The 18711-nt window shown below is 38.9% G+C and overlaps 1 protein-coding gene across 1 annotated transcript; it reads right to left on the bottom strand.

The window, feature by feature from the left end:
• Positions 1–1737: 1737 nt before the first annotated feature.
• On the bottom strand, positions 1738–12340 carry LOC107581628 (potassium channel subfamily K member 1-like). Its single transcript, XM_016267253.1, has 3 exons — positions 12265–12340; positions 4091–4486; positions 1738–2639 (listed from the first exon to the last, which is right to left on the bottom strand). The coding sequence occupies exons 1-3, from the start codon at positions 12338–12340 to the stop codon at positions 2377–2379; spliced, it is 735 nt and encodes a 244-aa protein (XP_016122739.1). The 3' UTR covers positions 1738–2376.
• Positions 12341–18711: the final 6371 nt, after the last annotated feature.

Below are 18711 nucleotides of genomic sequence, written 5' to 3'. Positions count from 1 at the left end.
AGGAAAGAAAAATCAAGACAACTCTTCAATATTTTGGTTCTTTCTCCTAGATAGCAATGAGACTGAATGAAGATCAAAGATTTCTATATGAACTCAAATATTTCTCATCAAATACTTTTGAAGCCTAATTATTTATATCATTTGTTATTATTTAAATGTATTTACATTTCAGCTATACTCTCCATATTAACATTCACAATGAGCTGTACTTTTACGGTTTGTCAACAAATGTCTCGATTGTCTCTATTTTTATGAGAAACATCTCATATAAAGTCAATACCTCCAGAAAATGAATCATTGCTGAAACGTCCAGCTACTTTACTGAGGTATGCAAGAAAAGAAATTGTCCATTGCATGTTAATCGTGCATCTAAAATGAAAACCAACAGATACTAACAAGAAATTGTTCAGAATATACTCAAAACCATAATTTTCCCATGATATCAAGGAATTATTCACCTTTAGAGAAACCCTGAAATATTACCTCCTTTATCGCTACAAGCAAAATACATTGTCCATTTACAAGCTCAGCTTTCTCAGCAATATCATCATACGCTGTGAAGATTATGAATGTGGCATTTAGATTAATGTCTAGGGGAACTCAAGAAGGTCTCTTATAGTTTCATGTGCTGTCCTGTTCAAGTTTAACAAAGTGAGCACAGCTGCAGGGACTTGTTAACATAACCTCGGCTCAATTTCAGCACCACTATTACAGGATGGCATCAAATCCACTTTCAAACAGCAGAGTAAATATCTCTTTTAACAGCACTGAGCAGGCATCCTGATAGACTGTTAACAGACTGTACAGCTGCTCAGGGTTTTAACACACCTATATAGCCCAGCAAAATAATCTAAGTAAACAACTCTGAGAGGTGGAGATGTGTTTGGATTACATTTGATATGTGCTGCAAGTTCTGTTTCAGCTCATATGTATAAAACCGTGCTACTGGCTGAAGAATGGACACAATACAATTATAACATCTACAGTATAACCAAAAATCCAGTTTATTCTGTTTTGTTAAAGTGCAACTCAAGACAAACGATAAATGCACAACTTTCAGTATCTTTAGGCATGAGCAATAAAATTTAAATATGAAAATTAAAACTACAAATTAATGATAAAATAACATGAATTCCCTTCAGCAATATACCCAGTCACTGGGTATATGTCAAGAATGTACTGATGCACTGATGTGACTTATGTTCTCGTCTTACAATACAACAGTAAGGGCACTCAGTGCACAACAGCACCTTTAGGTGGTGGACAAAGCCTACTGCATCTGCAGAACAGCCAACATGTCTAAAGCCAAGTAAAGCAATTAAATATACAGATATTGTCTGATGCCTCTACTAAAAATATATATTTTAAATTCCCTTTAGAAGTTAATTAAAGAATGTCACCAGGGACCTGCCCCTGTCTATTCTAAAAATCTAAGGAAACAAAACAAAAAAATAATGCGCCATGACTAAAGGCTGGAATACACTACATGGTTTTTAAAATCTGAACAGATTTTAAAACACTAGGCATCGTGCACTTGCAGACCTTGAATAGAGTAAAGGCTGGAATACACCACACAACTTTTAAAATGACTAAAGGTCTATGAATCAAACATCACCAGATTTTCAAGTCTTTCTAAAAACACAAACTCACACAGAAGTGTGTGCCTTTTTACTGACAAATGAAAACAATGTGTGTTCTAAAATTAGCTCTAAATATCAAACATTTGATATTCTCCGACTGGATGGAATCATAATCTGAATCAAAAAAAATTGAGTCTGTGCCCATCATACACACATTATATGATTTTCTGCTAAATCTGTCAACTTCGACTGCCTAAAATCAGTAGACTGATAGTGTTGACTTGTCCAGACTGTAAATCAGGGCAAAAATTGGTATAAAAGTCATGTAGTGTTTTCCTGCCTTAAGCAACGTCTACAGACTTAGTAACCTGAAGACATGATTTCCATTAATACATCTGTAATACAGGATGTGGATCCCTTTAAGTCACCTAACAAGAACAGCATATGAAGTATGTAATACTAGTCTATGACCACTTACCAGTTAACTATTTATATTCGGAGTCATGGATGGATTTATCTTTTACCTACACACACAAACACACACAAAACCCTGGTCACATGTTTTCCAGTTCAGCAGCTGCATGAACAATGATCTCATATGATATTATGTATTCTACAAATTCATATAATCCTTTTCCATAATAAATTACCTTCAGCACGTGTTTCAAGTATTCGTATCTATGGTTGGTTTCGGTTAACTTGACAGCAGAGTACACTAACAATACATTTATGCTCTTAGCGGAGATGTTTCAGAAACATTAACGTGTTGTTTCTTGACACAGAATTTCAGTATGTCTCATCGGTCCATTGGTCCATTGGAGGTAGTAGGTGAGGCGGAGACTATGTCATCAGGAAACATATCTGTCTTATCTTCCCTAAATGAGGCTGCCTGGTCGGACACAGAGGCAAATGAGAGGTGATCATGATCCACTATGTTAAGCTGGTCCTCTGTTTTTTGTTTCCTTAAGTAGAACATCTTTCTGAGCTTCTTCAGGTGCTGAAGTTCACAGAAGGTTTCCAGAACCACCAACATCGCGATCAAGCCCAATATCAGGTAGACTGTACAAGAGAGAAACAGATAAGGTTAAAGAGAAACAGAAAGCGACCCTTAAAGGAACACTCCCCTATTTTTGAAAATAGGCTCACTTTCCAACTCCCCTAGAGTTAAACAGTTGAGTGTTACCGTTTTCGAATCCATTCAGCCGATCTCTGGGTCTGGCGGTAGCACTTTTAGCTGTAGCTAAGCATAGATAATTGAATCTGATTAGACCGTTAGCATCTCGCTCAAAAATGACCAGAGTTTCTATATTTTTTCTATTTAAAACTTGATTCTTCTGTAGTTACATCATGTACTAAGACCGACGGAAAATGAAAAGTTGCGATTTTCTAGGCCGATATGGCTAGGAACTATACTCTCATTCCGGCGTAATAATCAAGGAACCAATGATATTACGCAGCGCCTGAAAATACTCTAACTTCTGTCAGCATAACCAAAGTGACCACCTGCTTACACAGGGAGTGTGCTGGGGACTATTTTCAGGCGCTGCGTAATATCATTGCGCCTGCTGCACCCATGGTACGCCAGCAAAGTTTCTTGATTATTACGCCGGAATGAGAGAATAGTTCCTAGCCACATCGGCCAAGAAAATGGCAACTTTTCATTTTCCGTCGGTCTTAGTACACGATGTAACTACAGAGGAGTCAAGTTTTAAATAGGAAAAATATAGAAACTCTGGTCATTTTTGAGCGAGATGCTAACGGTCTAATCAGATTCAATGATCTATGCTAAGCTACAGCTAAAAGTACTACCGCCAGACCCGGAGATCGGCTGAATGGATTCGAAAACGGTAAAACTCAACTGTTTAACTCTAGGGGAGTTGGAAAATGAGCCTATTTTCAAAAATAGTGGAGTGTTCCTTTAAGGGGTCTGTGGTGGTATTACTCGGGGCGTCGGTCAATTAATTTTTTGGAAAAAAATTTATCTAAATATGCAAACACTAAGTTAACAAAGCAACCTAAGACCTTAGATAAAGTTCAATCAAAGTTAAAGAAGCTAAAGTTCAAGTCCAAAGTTAAAGTTCTGCTACATGTTTCATTGTCTCTATCAAATTCTGTTCAAAAGTTTGGGGTCAGTAAATTTTTTTTTAATTAAATTAAATTATTACTTTTATTCAACACAAATGCATTCATAAATTAGTTTAATGCATTTAATGCATAAAATTAATCAAAAGTGACAGGAACTTTAAAAAAAAAAACTATTTAAAAAAATGCTGTTCTTTTGGACTTTCTATTCTTCAAAGAATTCTGAAAAAAATGCACCAGTTTCTCCTGTAACCATGCTACTTGAGCACCAAATCAGCATCTTCTTCTTTCACAAACTTTTACAAATCTTTCCAACCCCAAACTTTTGAACAGTAGTGCATGTATAAATGTAAGAAAGTAAAAGTAAAATGCAATGTACAATATATGACTCTGTACAGCAATAATAATTAAACAAACTGTGCACTTACATGTAATACCCAATTTATAGAGTTCTCTGAACCTCTGATGATAGCCTTCTCCTGGTACATAGTCGCCTAAGCCAATAGTACTAAGAGAGATGAAGCAGAAATAGAAGGACTCCAGGAAATTCCAGTCCTCTTCCAGTACTGAGAAGATGATGGCAGGTATGAGGAAGAAGCAGGAGATGGTTATTATAGCCAGAAGAGTGGCGTGCAGGGTGGCCAGCAGAGGTTTGGACATGCCCCAGCGCCGGTGTAGGTACTCCACGGGCCTGCGGGTACTGAACTCCATGATCCTCTGGACCATCGCAGTCAGGAACAGCAGGGTGAACGGGATTCCCACCACTGAGTAAATGATGCAGAAGGCCTTACCACCATCCGAGAGAGGAACGGTGTGGCCATATCCTGGAAAAAAAAACACATGAAGCTTTTTGAATAGGTCTTTTCATTTCACAGGTTAATTTTTTTCCTGCAGGTTAAAGGTCATATTGCACAAATTGTATTTGACTGAAATGCATGTACTAAAATATTTTACCCATTTTATATTCTACCAATAATAAAACTGTTCTAGATGATGAGCTTTTAAGAGGACACTGGTTGGGAACCATTGAGCTCCTGTAAACTCCTTAATGAAAACACTGTATTGTGTTGTAATTGTATTTATACACTGAAACAAATAGTGCAGAAACAATGAATTTTCATTCAAAAATTGCTAGTAAATTTCATAATTAGTTACAAAGAAATGGCAAGACATTGAATTAAATATGAAATTTGCAAAACATACTCCAATAATCTTTGTTTTATTTACTTTACCTTCGGGGGAAAAAAATATTTTTTTACAGTCTCCTACATTGTGATTTTCAAGTTGAAATTATGTACAAAGCATAATCGTAACTAAATTTGTATTTAGTTATGAGAGTGGTATATTTGGGGTTTTGGGATATTTGGGATTAGGCATTTGGCTAGTTCTCTGGCTATTTCTGATTGGACATTGGGCTAGTTTTGTTGTGCAGACCTGGCAACCCTGATCACATCTAGCAATTTACTCAATTACCAGTTAATTTGTGTTTTAATTAAACACCATCTTAATCACATAATGAATATTTACTAGAAATGTCAAGGATGTTACCTGTTGTAGTACTTAAATCCTGCTGGATTAAGTTACATAATCATTGGAAACACTACACAAACAGCATGCTTATCCTTCAGACATCCTTCAAAATCACCCACAGCAACGAATTACAAAACCACTAGGGCTCCTTAGGGGCTGTAAATATGTGAGCATGCACTTGTTTTTCTTTATTTGTAAGGGTGTATTAATAAATATAGTAAAATCTCTAAAAAAGGACTTGTAAGGATGATCATCACTATTAGCACAAAACTCAAAAGTGGCCCAATAACAATTGTTATGTTTTATCTATATATTTGGTATTATATTATTGCTACTTTTTTTGCTTATGTTTAAAACATCCTGAGCACTGACTGAAATTTTAATGTTATTGTTATTAATAGTAACTCTATTAATAACAATAACAGCCAATTGCATGACACCGCTGGTCATTTGAAATAATGAAGCCCATTATAAGTAATTTGGTCCATGTAGAATAATATTTTTTTATTACTTTTATCTCATGTGATTGCATATAATTACATTTTACAAAAGTGCAATTCATTTCCTTTTGTAAAGCTTGTTTAATGAGCAAAAAAAGTACTAATAAGTGTCCTTATATATGCAAAATAAATTGTGTCTGAGTCTAAATTCCCACTGTATCTTATTTTATTGAATTTTGTTAAGAAAAATATTATTTGCCTTTATTTATAGTCTGTATTATATGTTTGTACAAGTTCTTGATATATTGCGATTGTTAACAATCAGGCACATAAAGCTTTGTTGACTTTTGAGTCATTATGAAGGGAGGGAGAGAGACAGACTGCTCTAACCCATTAAACACAATAGGCAGGTCTCTTTTCTTGAGTTACATCCTTGTTTAGAAGCATATAGATAAAATACACACACACAGTGCTGTGAAAAGGTTTTTGCCCCCTTCCTGTTTTTTCAAATTTTTTGCATATTTGTCACACTTAAGATTCAGATGATCAAACTAATTTTAATATTACACAAAGATAATGCAAGTAAATACAAAATGCAGTTTTTAAATGATGATTTCTTTTATTAAGGGAAAAAAAGCTGTCCAAACCTGCCTGGCCCTACGTGAAAAAGTAATTGCCCCCTAAATCTAATAACTGGTTGTGCCACGCTTTGCAGTAAAAGCTGCAATCAAGTGTTTGCGATAACTGGCAATGAGTCTTTCACATCGCTGTGGAGGAATTTTGGCGTACTCTTCTTTGCAGAATTGTTTTAATTCAGCCACATTGGAGGGTTTTCGAGCATGAATGGACTGTTTAAGCATCTCAATCGGATTTAAGTTCGGACTTTGGTTTGGCCACTCCAAAACCTTAATTTAATTTTTCTCGAGCCATTCAGAGGTGGACTTGCTGGTGTGTGTTTGGGATCCTTGTCCTGCTACATAACCCAAGTGCGCTTGAGTTTGAGGTCACAAACTGATGGCCGGACATTCTCCTTCAGGATTTTCTGACAGAGTGCAGAATTCATGCTTCCGTCAATTATGGCAAGACTACCACCCCCATGTTTGACTGTTGGTATGATGTACTTTTTATGAAATGCTCTGTTGGTTTTTACGGATGATGTAACGGGACACACACCTTCCAAAAATTTCAACTTTTGTCTCATCAGTCCACAGAATATTTGCCCAAAAGTCTTGGGGATAATCAAGATATTTTTTGGCAAATGAGAGACGAGCCTTTGTGTTCTTTTTGGTCAGCAGTGGCTTTTGCCTTGGAACTCTCCCATGGATGCGGTTTTTGCCCAGTCTCTTTCTTATTGTTGAATCATGAACACTGACCTTAATTGAGGCAAGTGAGGCCTGCAGTTCTTTAGATGTTGTTCTGGGTTCTTTTATGACCTCTTGGATGAGTCGTCGTTGTGCTCTTGGAGTAATTTTGGTTGGCCGGCATCTCCTGGGAAGGTTTGTGGATAATGGCTCTGACCATGGTTTCGCTGGATTCCCAAAATTGATGATCTGAATCTTTTAAGTGTGACAAATATGCAAAAAAAATTTAAAAACAGGAACGGGCAAAAACCTTTTCACAGCACTGTGTATATGTATATATATACTGTAAAAGTTGGGCTGTTTAACTTTTTTTAAAATGCTTTTATCAGAGATCTCAGAGAGGACAGGTCGACCTTACAAATGACATCGCAGCGGCCTCGCTACTCGCTGTCTTCGACTCTTGGGTAAATGATTGTAAAGAAGGACTTTAGGAGGACGGGCCCTTCCTTTTTTTTGTGAACTATCCCTTTAACTCCTCACATTGTTTGAGTTTTGACAGTTTCTTCACTTTAAAAGCATCACTCCACCCTCTGCACAGAAATTACACAGCAGGAGATGATTATCTCAATAAACAGGTATGTGCACATTTTATAGCTAAAGCTGATGCACAATACTTCTCTGAGATCATCAGACTGCTTACGTGGATAGTGTCTACTTGCGTGTCATACTTAGTTCGAGTGGTCAGCTAAATATCTACAGTGGATCTAAAATATTAATAATTAATCATAATTAGTTATGGTTAATTATTCATATTTCCCCATGAGCTGATTCGCTACAAGCTTGTGATTTCCATGTTTAGCCACTTTAAATACAGAGGAAGTTGTTTGTTATGTGTTTTGAATTGTTGGTTTGTACTTTCTGATTTACGAGGCTATCACTAGGCCTACTGTTTAAAGCCATTTTCACTTGCTTATTCCATCATTCAAATAAGGAATGCTATTAAATTTCCATTACTCATTTGTGCCTTAATAATATTTTTCAGATATTGTAAAGACTTGTGATATTTCCTACGTCAACGGGATGCAGAATGAAGATTAATCAGTGGCTTTGTCGACGCTGTTGATCTACAACTGTGCGCATAAAGGAACGGCAGAGAAGCATAAATGCTTCAAAGCTTTCCAACTTCATTTTAGTGCTTCACAGAAGGCCTTTATCTTCCGGGTACTGGTTTAAAGGAAAGACAGATGAAATGTCAATGCATTTCAATGCACATAGGGATTAAATGTCCTGTATGTTCAAAACAAGAACTTCCCAAAATCCAACATGAGGTTACTTCATAAATCAAAGGAGAGCATGTTGTTAGTCTCCACCTAACCTTGTCTTTAGTCTATCATTTGTCTCTTGCATGGCACAGCCTGCTTATATTTTTCACTGTAACCATGGCATAGCCTCTAAGACAGGAAGCGAACATGTGTAGAGCTTTCCAGCCAGAGTCAACATTCTGTCTCAGTGGTTGGCATTTGTGTTTAGTTTGTTTTTGACCATCCCTGGGCTGTTGACCAGTTCCCAAGCTTATGTTGCAATAGTACTGAAATTGAGATCAGGACAAATCTGACAGCTGGCCTCTGTTTGTCTTCCTTTTGTGACGCACAAGCGCCCTGACGCCATGTGCCCGCCAGGCAGCCGCTCGTTAGCCGGGTTGCGTGCTTTGGCAGGAGCTGCCATTCAGTGTCTATGTTCTCAGCTGTACTTTTTGGGGCACGTCATTGATTGGGGCCACATGCAGCATATTTGTGCATAATGTTTCAGGTTGAGTGCAGGAAAAGCCTCCTGGCTCAACAAGTTCTGCGGTTCACCTTGGACATAGGCTGTAGTCCGGACACAAAAAAGACATCCATGCTGGCATCTGGAAAAGCCATCCCTGCCGGCAGGTCCACCCCACAGGGGCTCTTACGCTGGGTCTAGTCCATGAAGAGCTGTGGTAAGCACACTGCATTCTGTAGACTCCTCTGAGAATAAAGTCTGCATTGCCTCTGATTTATATCGTCCTTTTTTAAGGCCATGGCAGAAAACTCAATGAGATTCTTGCATGCACTTTACTGTGCAGTTAATGTTAGTAATACTAAATAAATAATAACTAAAAATGAGAAAATAATTTTTGGAAACGATACAGGGAACCTAGCACAGGGGTTCTCAACTCTGGCCCTCGAGGTCCACTTTCCTGCAGAGTTTAGCTCTAACCTCGATCAAACTCACCTGCTTGTAACTTTCTAGTGATCCTGAAGACCATGATTAGCCCGTTCAGGTGTGTTTGATTAGGGTTCATCAGGAAAATGGACCTTGAGGGCCAGAGTTGAGAACCCCAGATTGAGCATTTTGAATGTTTGAATGGCCCAAAAGGGTAATTTATATGTGAACTGGAACACACTGGTCAATCTGTATGCTGTTGATTCACTAAAAAGATTCAGTTCATAAGAGTCATTTGCTTGTGAATCAGACTTCACAGGTTGCACTATATGTTATTGCAAGCAGCCTGTGATGATAACTCAATAAAAAAACATGTTTTCATTGCCAATATTTCGCTATGCATGTGCTTTTTAATCTCACATTAAATTCAGATATGATATATGACTTGTGTCGTAGCTGTAGATTTAATAGTGATTTAGAATAGCGCATGGAGGCCGCCACTGAAGCACAAGCAGTGCACAGTGTAAAAGATTGAGCTTGAAATGTTATCGATATCGACATTCAAAATGTGTTCAAATAAAGATTTTATGGAGCTCCTAAGGGGGCATGGTGATGAAAAAAAGGACACAAGAAGAAAAATTATTATTCAATGCTTTTGTGTTCTATTGCAAAAGTATTGCATTCCCCCAGGAAACTCTTGCAAAACACAAAAGCACTAAAATATTGTTGTTCCTGCGACTGCATATTATTTTCATCACAAAAGTTTTGGAAGCTAATGCAAAAGCATTGAAATATAATTTTTCATCCCATCTAAAAAAAAAATTACCATCTCCACATCCCTTTAGGGGCTTCGATTGGGATTAATCTAAAAACTGATATTTTTATCCAGTCCTACCTATAATATCTGACTACTGGCTTTTGAATACGTCAAAGAAACATATTTGAAAAATGAAGGAGAAAAAAAATAAGAGGCTGAATAATTTTACATTTTTAAACGGCAGTAGTCCACAGAGATTTGCCCATGAAGTTAATAACAACACTTTGAGAGCCTGCTTTATGTAAAGCTTTCCTAATTTAATCTGCCACCTTCCTTCATGACCTCAACACCATTTTTTGGTGTTTTGAGTGCAGAGCTAATCAGCTTCTCCTCGCAGACAGATGACTGGCTTAGTACACACAAATGTGAAAGTGGCTGCTGTTTGAAATGTGCTGATCTTCCTCCATGAGCTCATCTCATGGCCAGCATATGACAATGTTAATATCCTCTTGATCTACCCTGAATCATACATCATCAGTTTGCCATGCCTCTGTACGACAACTGAAAGGATGCATCTGTAATTTGCTCTGAAATGAATACTCGGTCCTGTGGTTTCAAAACATTGAAACTGGCACCCTTGCAGCATTAATTCGTGTTTATTTGCCTGCCAATAGTGAAGTCAGACTGGTGTCTTTAATTAAGTTGTTTGCACTCACATTAAATGCATTTAAAATAAGTGTGTTACCTTTGCAGATGACTTACACCTCTATGTGAATGAATGAAACAGACAGGTTTCAAGGAACCACATTTTTCCATGAGGAGATTTTTGGAATAAACTGTTTTAAATAATAAAAAAAGTGTGAACGGCATGTATTTCAACACTAAATCTTGATGAAGATCACTCTTAAATTGAATGAAGGCTAGTGTTGTTTAGATGTAAACATAAGAAAGCAATTTTGCTTACAAATTGTTGTTTTACTTTAATCCAAAGGTATCTCCCTTCCCCCTTTCTGGTTTTATATCTTATACAAAAAAATAGTCTACCTGTCAGTAAAGTATGATTATTGAAGGTAATTAATGATGATTGGTCTTTGTTTCTCTGCTTTTTCTGAAGATGCTTAGATAACGTAAATTAGTTTAGACGTTTCTGGGTCAAGATATTTGTTTAACTGGCAAAACTGTTGTGATATGTGCAAATGTTTGCTTGAAATAGCCTTAGACCTATAGGACAAATATGCAGATGAGTAAGCCAATGTAATTAAGCATGTAATGACAATAGAGTATGATTAGTGAAAGCTCAACCATTGTTGTGACAGTTCAGTTCCTCTTGCTCTATGGTGTCTTCAAAACAAGCTGCTGTTTTTGGCCACAACATAAGTATATGTTAGAAAAACCATTAGAATCACATAGCAAAACATGTTATTTAAACAAGACATGTAGTCTGCTAACTAGTCACTATAATATCTGCCAAATTTAAGACAACCGATTTGTTTTTGAATAAATGTTCACCTTTGGTGAGCTTATAGGATGCAAAATAATGAAAAAGATTAATGTTTAAAGCTTAATTGATAGACTGGACTCTTGTAGATTATTGTGGTGTTTTTATTAGCTGTTTGGACTCTCATTCTTACGGCACCCATTCACTGCAGAGGATCCATTGGTGAGCAAGTAATGTAATGCTAAATTTCTCCAAATCGGTTCCGATGAAAAAAACAAACTAATCTACATCTTGGATGACCTGAGAGTGAGCAAAATCTCAACAAATTTTCCTTTTTTTGAGTGAGCTATTGCCTTAAGGTAATCTTAAGAGACTTAAAGAGTCTCTGTTGTGTTCTTTCCAGGAAAACCTGTTTGCTAGATTACATCACTTTATTGTCTTTTACTTTATGTAATCACTGCATCTTTTATGTGGTCACTGCTGTCAATGATTGTTTTCTGGACAACTGTCAGATCAGCAGTCTTCCCCATGATTGTGTAGCCTAGTGAACCAAACTGAGAGACCATTTTGAAGGCTCAAGAAATCTTTGCAGGTGTTTTGAGTTGATTAGCTGATTGGCATGTCACCATATTCTATGTTGTTGAGATAGTGAATTGGTGGGTTTTTGTTAAATGTGAGCCAAAATCATCACAATAAAAGAACCAAAGACTTCTAAAAGTGCATTTATTTAATACACGAGTTTCACAATTTGAGTTGAATTACTGAAATAAAATAACTTTTCCACGACATTGTAATTTATTGAGATGCCCCTGTAGAAGTTTGTAAACTTTAAAACTTCACACCCACTTCACATTTTAATGAACTTTGCAGGTAGTCATTGTGGGTCTTGAGAAGTAAAGCTCTGCTCAGATGACTGCATATTAACGTTCAACAACAGCACTGGACTCACCGTGACCCATTAGTCTTCTGCATTTTACCCCTGCTGGAACAAGAATGACAACAGCAGGTACGTTCAGACTGGACATTAATCATAACAAAGGAAGATAGTGTAAACAGTCCTTTCTGCTTTCGCAGGATCGAACATAAAGATCCAATGGGGAACTCCAAACAGCAACTCAGGTAAGTGTCCAGTTTTCATAAAAAGTTCAAATGACTTCTCATGATAATTGGTTTCTTTTTCCCTTGCAGGGATATGGATATAAGGACGGATGAACTGCAGATGGCAGAAGGGCAGGTAGGGGAATCCGGGTAAGTGCTTCAGATGAGTAGACGGGTTGATGTTCACCGAAACTCCAGAAGATATCAAACTTCACCATCCATATACAATGTCTCCTTCAGTTTGCAGGTAGGTAGACTGGAGAAGTGAACAAACACAAGGTTGGACGATTGGAGAAACTGCAACGAGATCATACAATTGTGATGTGACTGGTGACAGTTTAAATAGCGTGGGGGAATGAGGTGATCAGTTACAGGTGTGCTGATTGGAGACAGGGTGCAGGTGTGAACCAGACGGGCTGCTGGGAAATGTAGTTCTGGGCTGGTGACTGAGCTGGTGAGAGGGATGGTGACTGAGAATGTGACAGTACTCCCCCCTCCCCAAAGGCGTGTCTTCACACCGTAGCGGGACCATGGTGGAGAAAGGGGGAGCCATGGTAGAGCAGACAAGGGCAACTGGGAATGGCACTTCTGGCTGAAACTAGGGACCTGGATCCACTGGAACTAGGAACGGCACTCCTGGCCGTGACAAAGGAACTGGATCCTCCGGAACTGGGAATGGCACTTCTGGCCGAAACTGGATCCACTGGAACTATGAATGGCACTCCTGGCCGAAACTGGGAAACTGGGGCTGGAGCCGACACTGGCGCGAGCTCCGGGGGGCGCTCTCGGGCAAGGAAGAGGGCCCTGAGCCAACCATTTCTTCCCACCCTCCTCTTCTGGTTACGGGTGAATAGAGCGACTGGTGAACTTGAGTGAGCAGCGGCCAGTGGGCTTGACATGGGCTCCCAGTTGAGCTCTGGAGAGCATTCTGGGATAATCTCAGGCACAGTACTAGTGTTAGGGACTGGGGACTTCACTGAACATTGGTCAGGGTCCGAAATCACGTCTTGCCTGTGCATTGCTTTAGGGGTCAGGTTTGGGGGGATTTCTTGTGTAGATGTAGAAGTGGTAAGTAAACTGGAATGATTGGGAACTTGAACACAACTTGAAGGTGACTTATGGTTGATACAGGATTCTTGGACTGCTCTAAGGCTTGGAGTGGGTTCTGGCTTGGAGACAGGAACTGGACAGGGTTTCGGAGCAAACAGGGATTGGAACAGGTTCAGGAACTGATACAGGAACTTGAATGAGCTTAGGGTCAGGGTTACGGACAGAAGTTGATTCTGGAGTGAAAGGACAAACAGAAACAGTCTCTAGAGAGGCAGAATGAGATCGATGGACAGTGGTTAGTTTCTGTGAAGGTTCTTGGCTGACAGGTGATAACTTTGATTCTGTGGTCATGATGGGTGAGGACTTAAGGTCAGTGGCCACTTCACCTACGATGAATGTTGATTCAGCTATCCAGAGGTCGAAGTTGATATAGGACTCCAGCGTCCAACACGAATCGGCCCTGGGCATTACGAACCAGATCCCGTCGTCAAGCCCGATCCAAAAGCCCTCTGCTGCCCAGGGAATGCAGTTGATGGACTCTTGGACGTAATTCTCGAGTTCTGCTGGGAAATGTAGTTCTGGGCTGGTGACTGAGCTGGTGACAACATCTGAACCATCTCTACACAAACAATATAAAATTGAAAAACCTCAGGGGTACTGGCTTGCCGTTCTAGTTGGCCTCCAAAAATGGACAACTGATGGGCCATTAGCATGTGCTTTTCAATATATTAAGCAGCAAAATTTTTTCAACACTGATAATTATAAGAAATGTTTATTGAGCAGCAAATCAGCATATTATAATGATTTCTGAAGGATCATATGACTAAAAATTCAGCTTAGCCATCACAGGAACATATTGCATTTTAAAACATATTTAAATAGAAAACATTTATTTTAAATTGTAATAATATTTCACAATATTAATGTTTTTAGTCTATTAAATAAATACAGCCTTGGTGAGCATAAGAGACTTCTTTCAAAAACATTAAAAATACATCTTACTCACCCCAAACTTTTGAACAGTAGTAAGTATCCCAATTTTTTTTAAATCATTGTAATTTATTGAGATGCCCCTGTAGAAGTTTGTAAACTTTAAAACTTCACACCCACTTCACATTTTAATGAACTTTGCAGGTAGTCATTGTGGGTCTTGAGAAGTAAAGCTCTGCTCAGATGACTGCATATTAACGTTCAACAACAGCACTGGACTCACCGTGACCCATTAGTCTTCTGCATTTTACCCCTGCTGGAACAAGAATGACAACAGCAGGTACGTTCAGACTGGACATTAATCATAACAAAGGAAGATAGTGTAAACAGTCCTTTCTGCTTTCGCAGGATCGAACATAAAGATCCAATGGGGAACTCCAAACAGCAACTCAGGTAAGTGTCCAGTTTTCATAAAAAGTTCAAATGACTTCTCATGATAATTGGTTTCTTTTTCCCTTGCAGGGATATGGATATAAGGACGGATGAACTGCAGATGGCAGAAGGGCAGGTAGGGGAATCCGGGTAAGTGCTTCAGATGAGTAGACGGGTTGATGTTCACCGAAACTCCAGAAGATATCAAACTTCACCATCCATATACAATGTCTCCTTCAGTTTGCAGGTAGGTAGACTGGAGAAGTGAACAAACACAAGGTTGGACGATTGGAGAAACTGCAACGAGATCATACAATTGTGATGTGACTGGTGACAGTTTAAATAGCGTGGGGGAATGAGGTGATCAGTTACAGGTGTGCTGATTGGAGACAGGGTGCAGGTGTGAACCAGACGGGCTGCTGGGAAATGTAGTTCTGGGCTGGTGACTGAGCTGGTGAGAGGGATGGTGACTGAGAATGTGACAGTACTCCCCCCTCCCCAAAGGCGTGTCTTCACACCGTAGCGGGACCATGGTGGAGAAAGGGGGAGCCATGGTAGAGCAGACAAGGGCAACTGGGAATGGCACTTCTGGCTGAAACTAGGGACCTGGATCCACTGGAACTAGGAACGGCACTCCTGGCCGTGACAAAGGAACTGGATCCTCCGGAACTGGGAATGGCACTTCTGGCCGAAACTGGATCCACTGGAACTATGAATGGCACTCCTGGCCGAAACTGGGAAACTGGGGCTGGAGCCGACACTGGCGCGAGCTCCGGGGGGCGCTCTCGGGCAAGGAAGAGGGCCCTGAGCCAACCATTTCTTCCCACCCTCCTCTTCTGGTTACGGGTGAATAGAGCGACTGGTGAACTTGAGTGAGCAGCGGCCAGTGGGCTTGACATGGGCTCCCAGTTGAGCTCTGGAGAGCATTCTGGGATAATCTCAGGCACAGTACTAGTGTTAGGGACTGGGGACTTCACTGAACATTGGTCAGGGTCCGAAATCACGTCTTGCCTGTGCATTGCTTTAGGGGTCAGGTTTGGGGGGATTTCTTGTGTAGATGTAGAAGTGGTAAGTAAACTGGAATGATTGGGAACTTGAACACAACTTGAAGGTGACTTATGGTTGATACAGGATTCTTGGACTGCTCTAAGGCTTGGAGTGGGTTCTGGCTTGGAGACAGGAACTGGACAGGGTTTCGGAGCAAACAGGGATTGGAACAGGTTCAGGAACTGATACAGGAACTTGAATGAGCTTAGGGTCAGGGTTACGGACAGAAGTTGATTCTGGAGTGAAAGGACAAACAGAAACAGTCTCTAGAGAGGCAGAATGAGATCGATGGACAGTGGTTAGTTTCTGTGAAGGTTCTTGGCTGACAGGTGATAACTTTGATTCTGTGGTCATGATGGGTGAGGACTTAAGGTCAGTGGCCACTTCACCTACGATGAATGTTGATTCAGCTATCCAGAGGTCGAAGTTGATATAGGACTCCAGCGTCCAACACGAATCGGCCCTGGGCATTACGAACCAGATCCCGTCGTCAAGCCCGATCCAAAAGCCCTCTGCTGCCCAGGGAATGCAGTTGATGGACTCTTGGACGTAATTCTCGAGTTCTGCTGGGAAATGTAGTTCTGGGCTGGTGACTGAGCTGGTGACAACATCTGAACCATCTCTACACAAACAATATAAAATTGAAAAACCTCAGGGGTACTGGCTTGCCGTTCTAGTTGGCCTCCAAAAATGGACAACTGATGGGCCATTAGCATGTGCTTTTCAATATATTAAGCAGCAAAATTTTTTCAACACTGATAATTATAAGAAATGTTTATTGAGCAGCAAATCAGCATATTATAATGATTTCTGAAGGATCATATGACTAAAAATTCAGCTTAGCCATCACAGGAACATATTGCATTTTAAAACATATTTAAATAGAAAACATTTATTTTAAATTGTAATAATATTTCACAATATTAATGTTTTTAGTCTATTAAATAAATACAGCCTTGGTGAGCATAAGAGACTTCTTTCAAAAACATTAAAAATACATCTTACTCACCCCAAACTTTTGAACAGTAGTAAGTATCCCAATTTTTTTTAAATGTAAAAATTGTTAATTATTATTATCCCTGTATATGTAAATATTTAAGTAAAATAAACTGAGATTTTCCCTTGTGCTATTTGTGTCTAGAAGAAGAAGTGGAAACTATTTCTGGCCTGTTCTGTTCATAAATTTCAACTACTTTATTTCTTGCATTTTATCACTTTATTTATATATTTCTGTCATTATGGTTCTTTTTCGTAATGATGAATAAGGTAATAAAGAGTGAGATGCAATAATGCCTTAAAATGTATTTAGATGAACAGTAAAGGCAAGATGTCTTAAATTCAAACCCTAATCCTAAAATGTTGGCAGATTTATGGCTTTTGTTAGCTTCAGTTCGGAAAATCTCCAATACAAAAGTCAAGAGAACATCTCATACCATAATATTGAGATGGCTTGGACTGAATTGTATAATTTTTCTTTTCTTTTTTCTTTTTGTATCTCCTTGTGTGTTTTATGTCTTATTGAAATATTTAAAAGAAGAAGAAGAAGAAGAAGAAGAGAGAAACGGGTAATCTGAGGTAAATGGACCTTGACACAGTGTTGTTGTTCAAAACAGTAAAGAACACTGTGGTCCTGCAATATCTCAAGTGTTTCAATCATATCAATCATACAAAATATTCCAAAGGCTTTAGTTTTTAATGATGCTTTCCAGAAACAGACTTAATAGCTTTCTTAGAAGCTTTCTTTGAGAGCTCTCTCTTCCTTTCTCACTGTTTTATGCCTGTTCCTGGGACAAGAACTATGATGTCTCCTCAGGAGACACCCTGCTCACACTCTGCTCAAGCATTAGGTTCATCATGCTGGGTTTGCAGTGTACTGTGAGCACAGCTGGATCTGTTTATGGGCCTACTAAATAATAGTAACACAACATCCAAGCATTAAGAGAGCATCATTCATGTGCATCAAGTACAAAGATGACATATTTCATGATGTTTTCCAGTTTCTAAAAATTCTCTGCTTTCAAAAACCACAGATTCCCCACATGAAAGATAACAGAATCAGCTTCAGATACTTCACATGCACGTCTCTTTGTCTGTTAGCGAAAAAAATTGTTTTCCTGTTGCTGTGTGGCTCGATCATTAGATTTAACACAGCACTTCCCCTTAATTATCCCCTAATTGCACAGTTGTGTCAGCTGCATGCACACAAAAGCACACTCACGCTCGCGTATGTTTACCACGTCGGCCTCCAAATGCTTTGCAAAATACTCTGCAGCATCTGAAACCAGTGAAATGTGGGCACTCTTTCAGAGACCAGAATTACTGGAGGACAACATGCCGCCTTAATTCTACCAAGCACTGTTTTCCCCTAAATGCTCCAAAGAGAGCCCAGAGGATCACCAGATGGAAGAGAGAAAAACACTACCAAAATTGGACATGGTTAGCATGGTTAATGCCTCCGTTTGCATTAATGAATTAAACCACTAATTTAAATTTGGTCTATTTTGAATTAAGAATTGATTCATTAAAGATGCACTTAGTAGTGTTTTGTTTATGTTGCTCTGGCAACTTACTCTTCACAGCATTGACGTATTATCACTCAAAAATATTAGTTTTTGGTTCCCAGTGCCATTGCAGAAATCTGCTAAACAGTTGCCACAATCATTTTTTTTCTGTAAGCAAAAGTGTCGTGATCGCAACATAGCTGTGCTCATGAAGCTATCCAGACTCAAAATAAATATTTAGGTCTAAATTTAAGATTTATGTATTTGAATTGCATAGAAAATTTTTATCCATTTGGATTACACAATTCTAACAAACTAATGAAATGAATGTGATGCAC

The sequence above is a fragment of the Sinocyclocheilus grahami genome, unplaced genomic scaffold, assembly GCF_001515645.1.
Source record: "Sinocyclocheilus grahami isolate Dianchi unplaced genomic scaffold, SAMN03320097.WGS_v1.1 scaffold36.1, whole genome shotgun sequence".
NCBI lineage: Eukaryota > Metazoa > Chordata > Actinopteri > Cypriniformes > Cyprinidae > Sinocyclocheilus > Sinocyclocheilus grahami.
The sequence above is the reverse complement of the archived record's forward strand: the minus strand, read 5'-3'. Positions and strand labels throughout refer to the sequence as shown.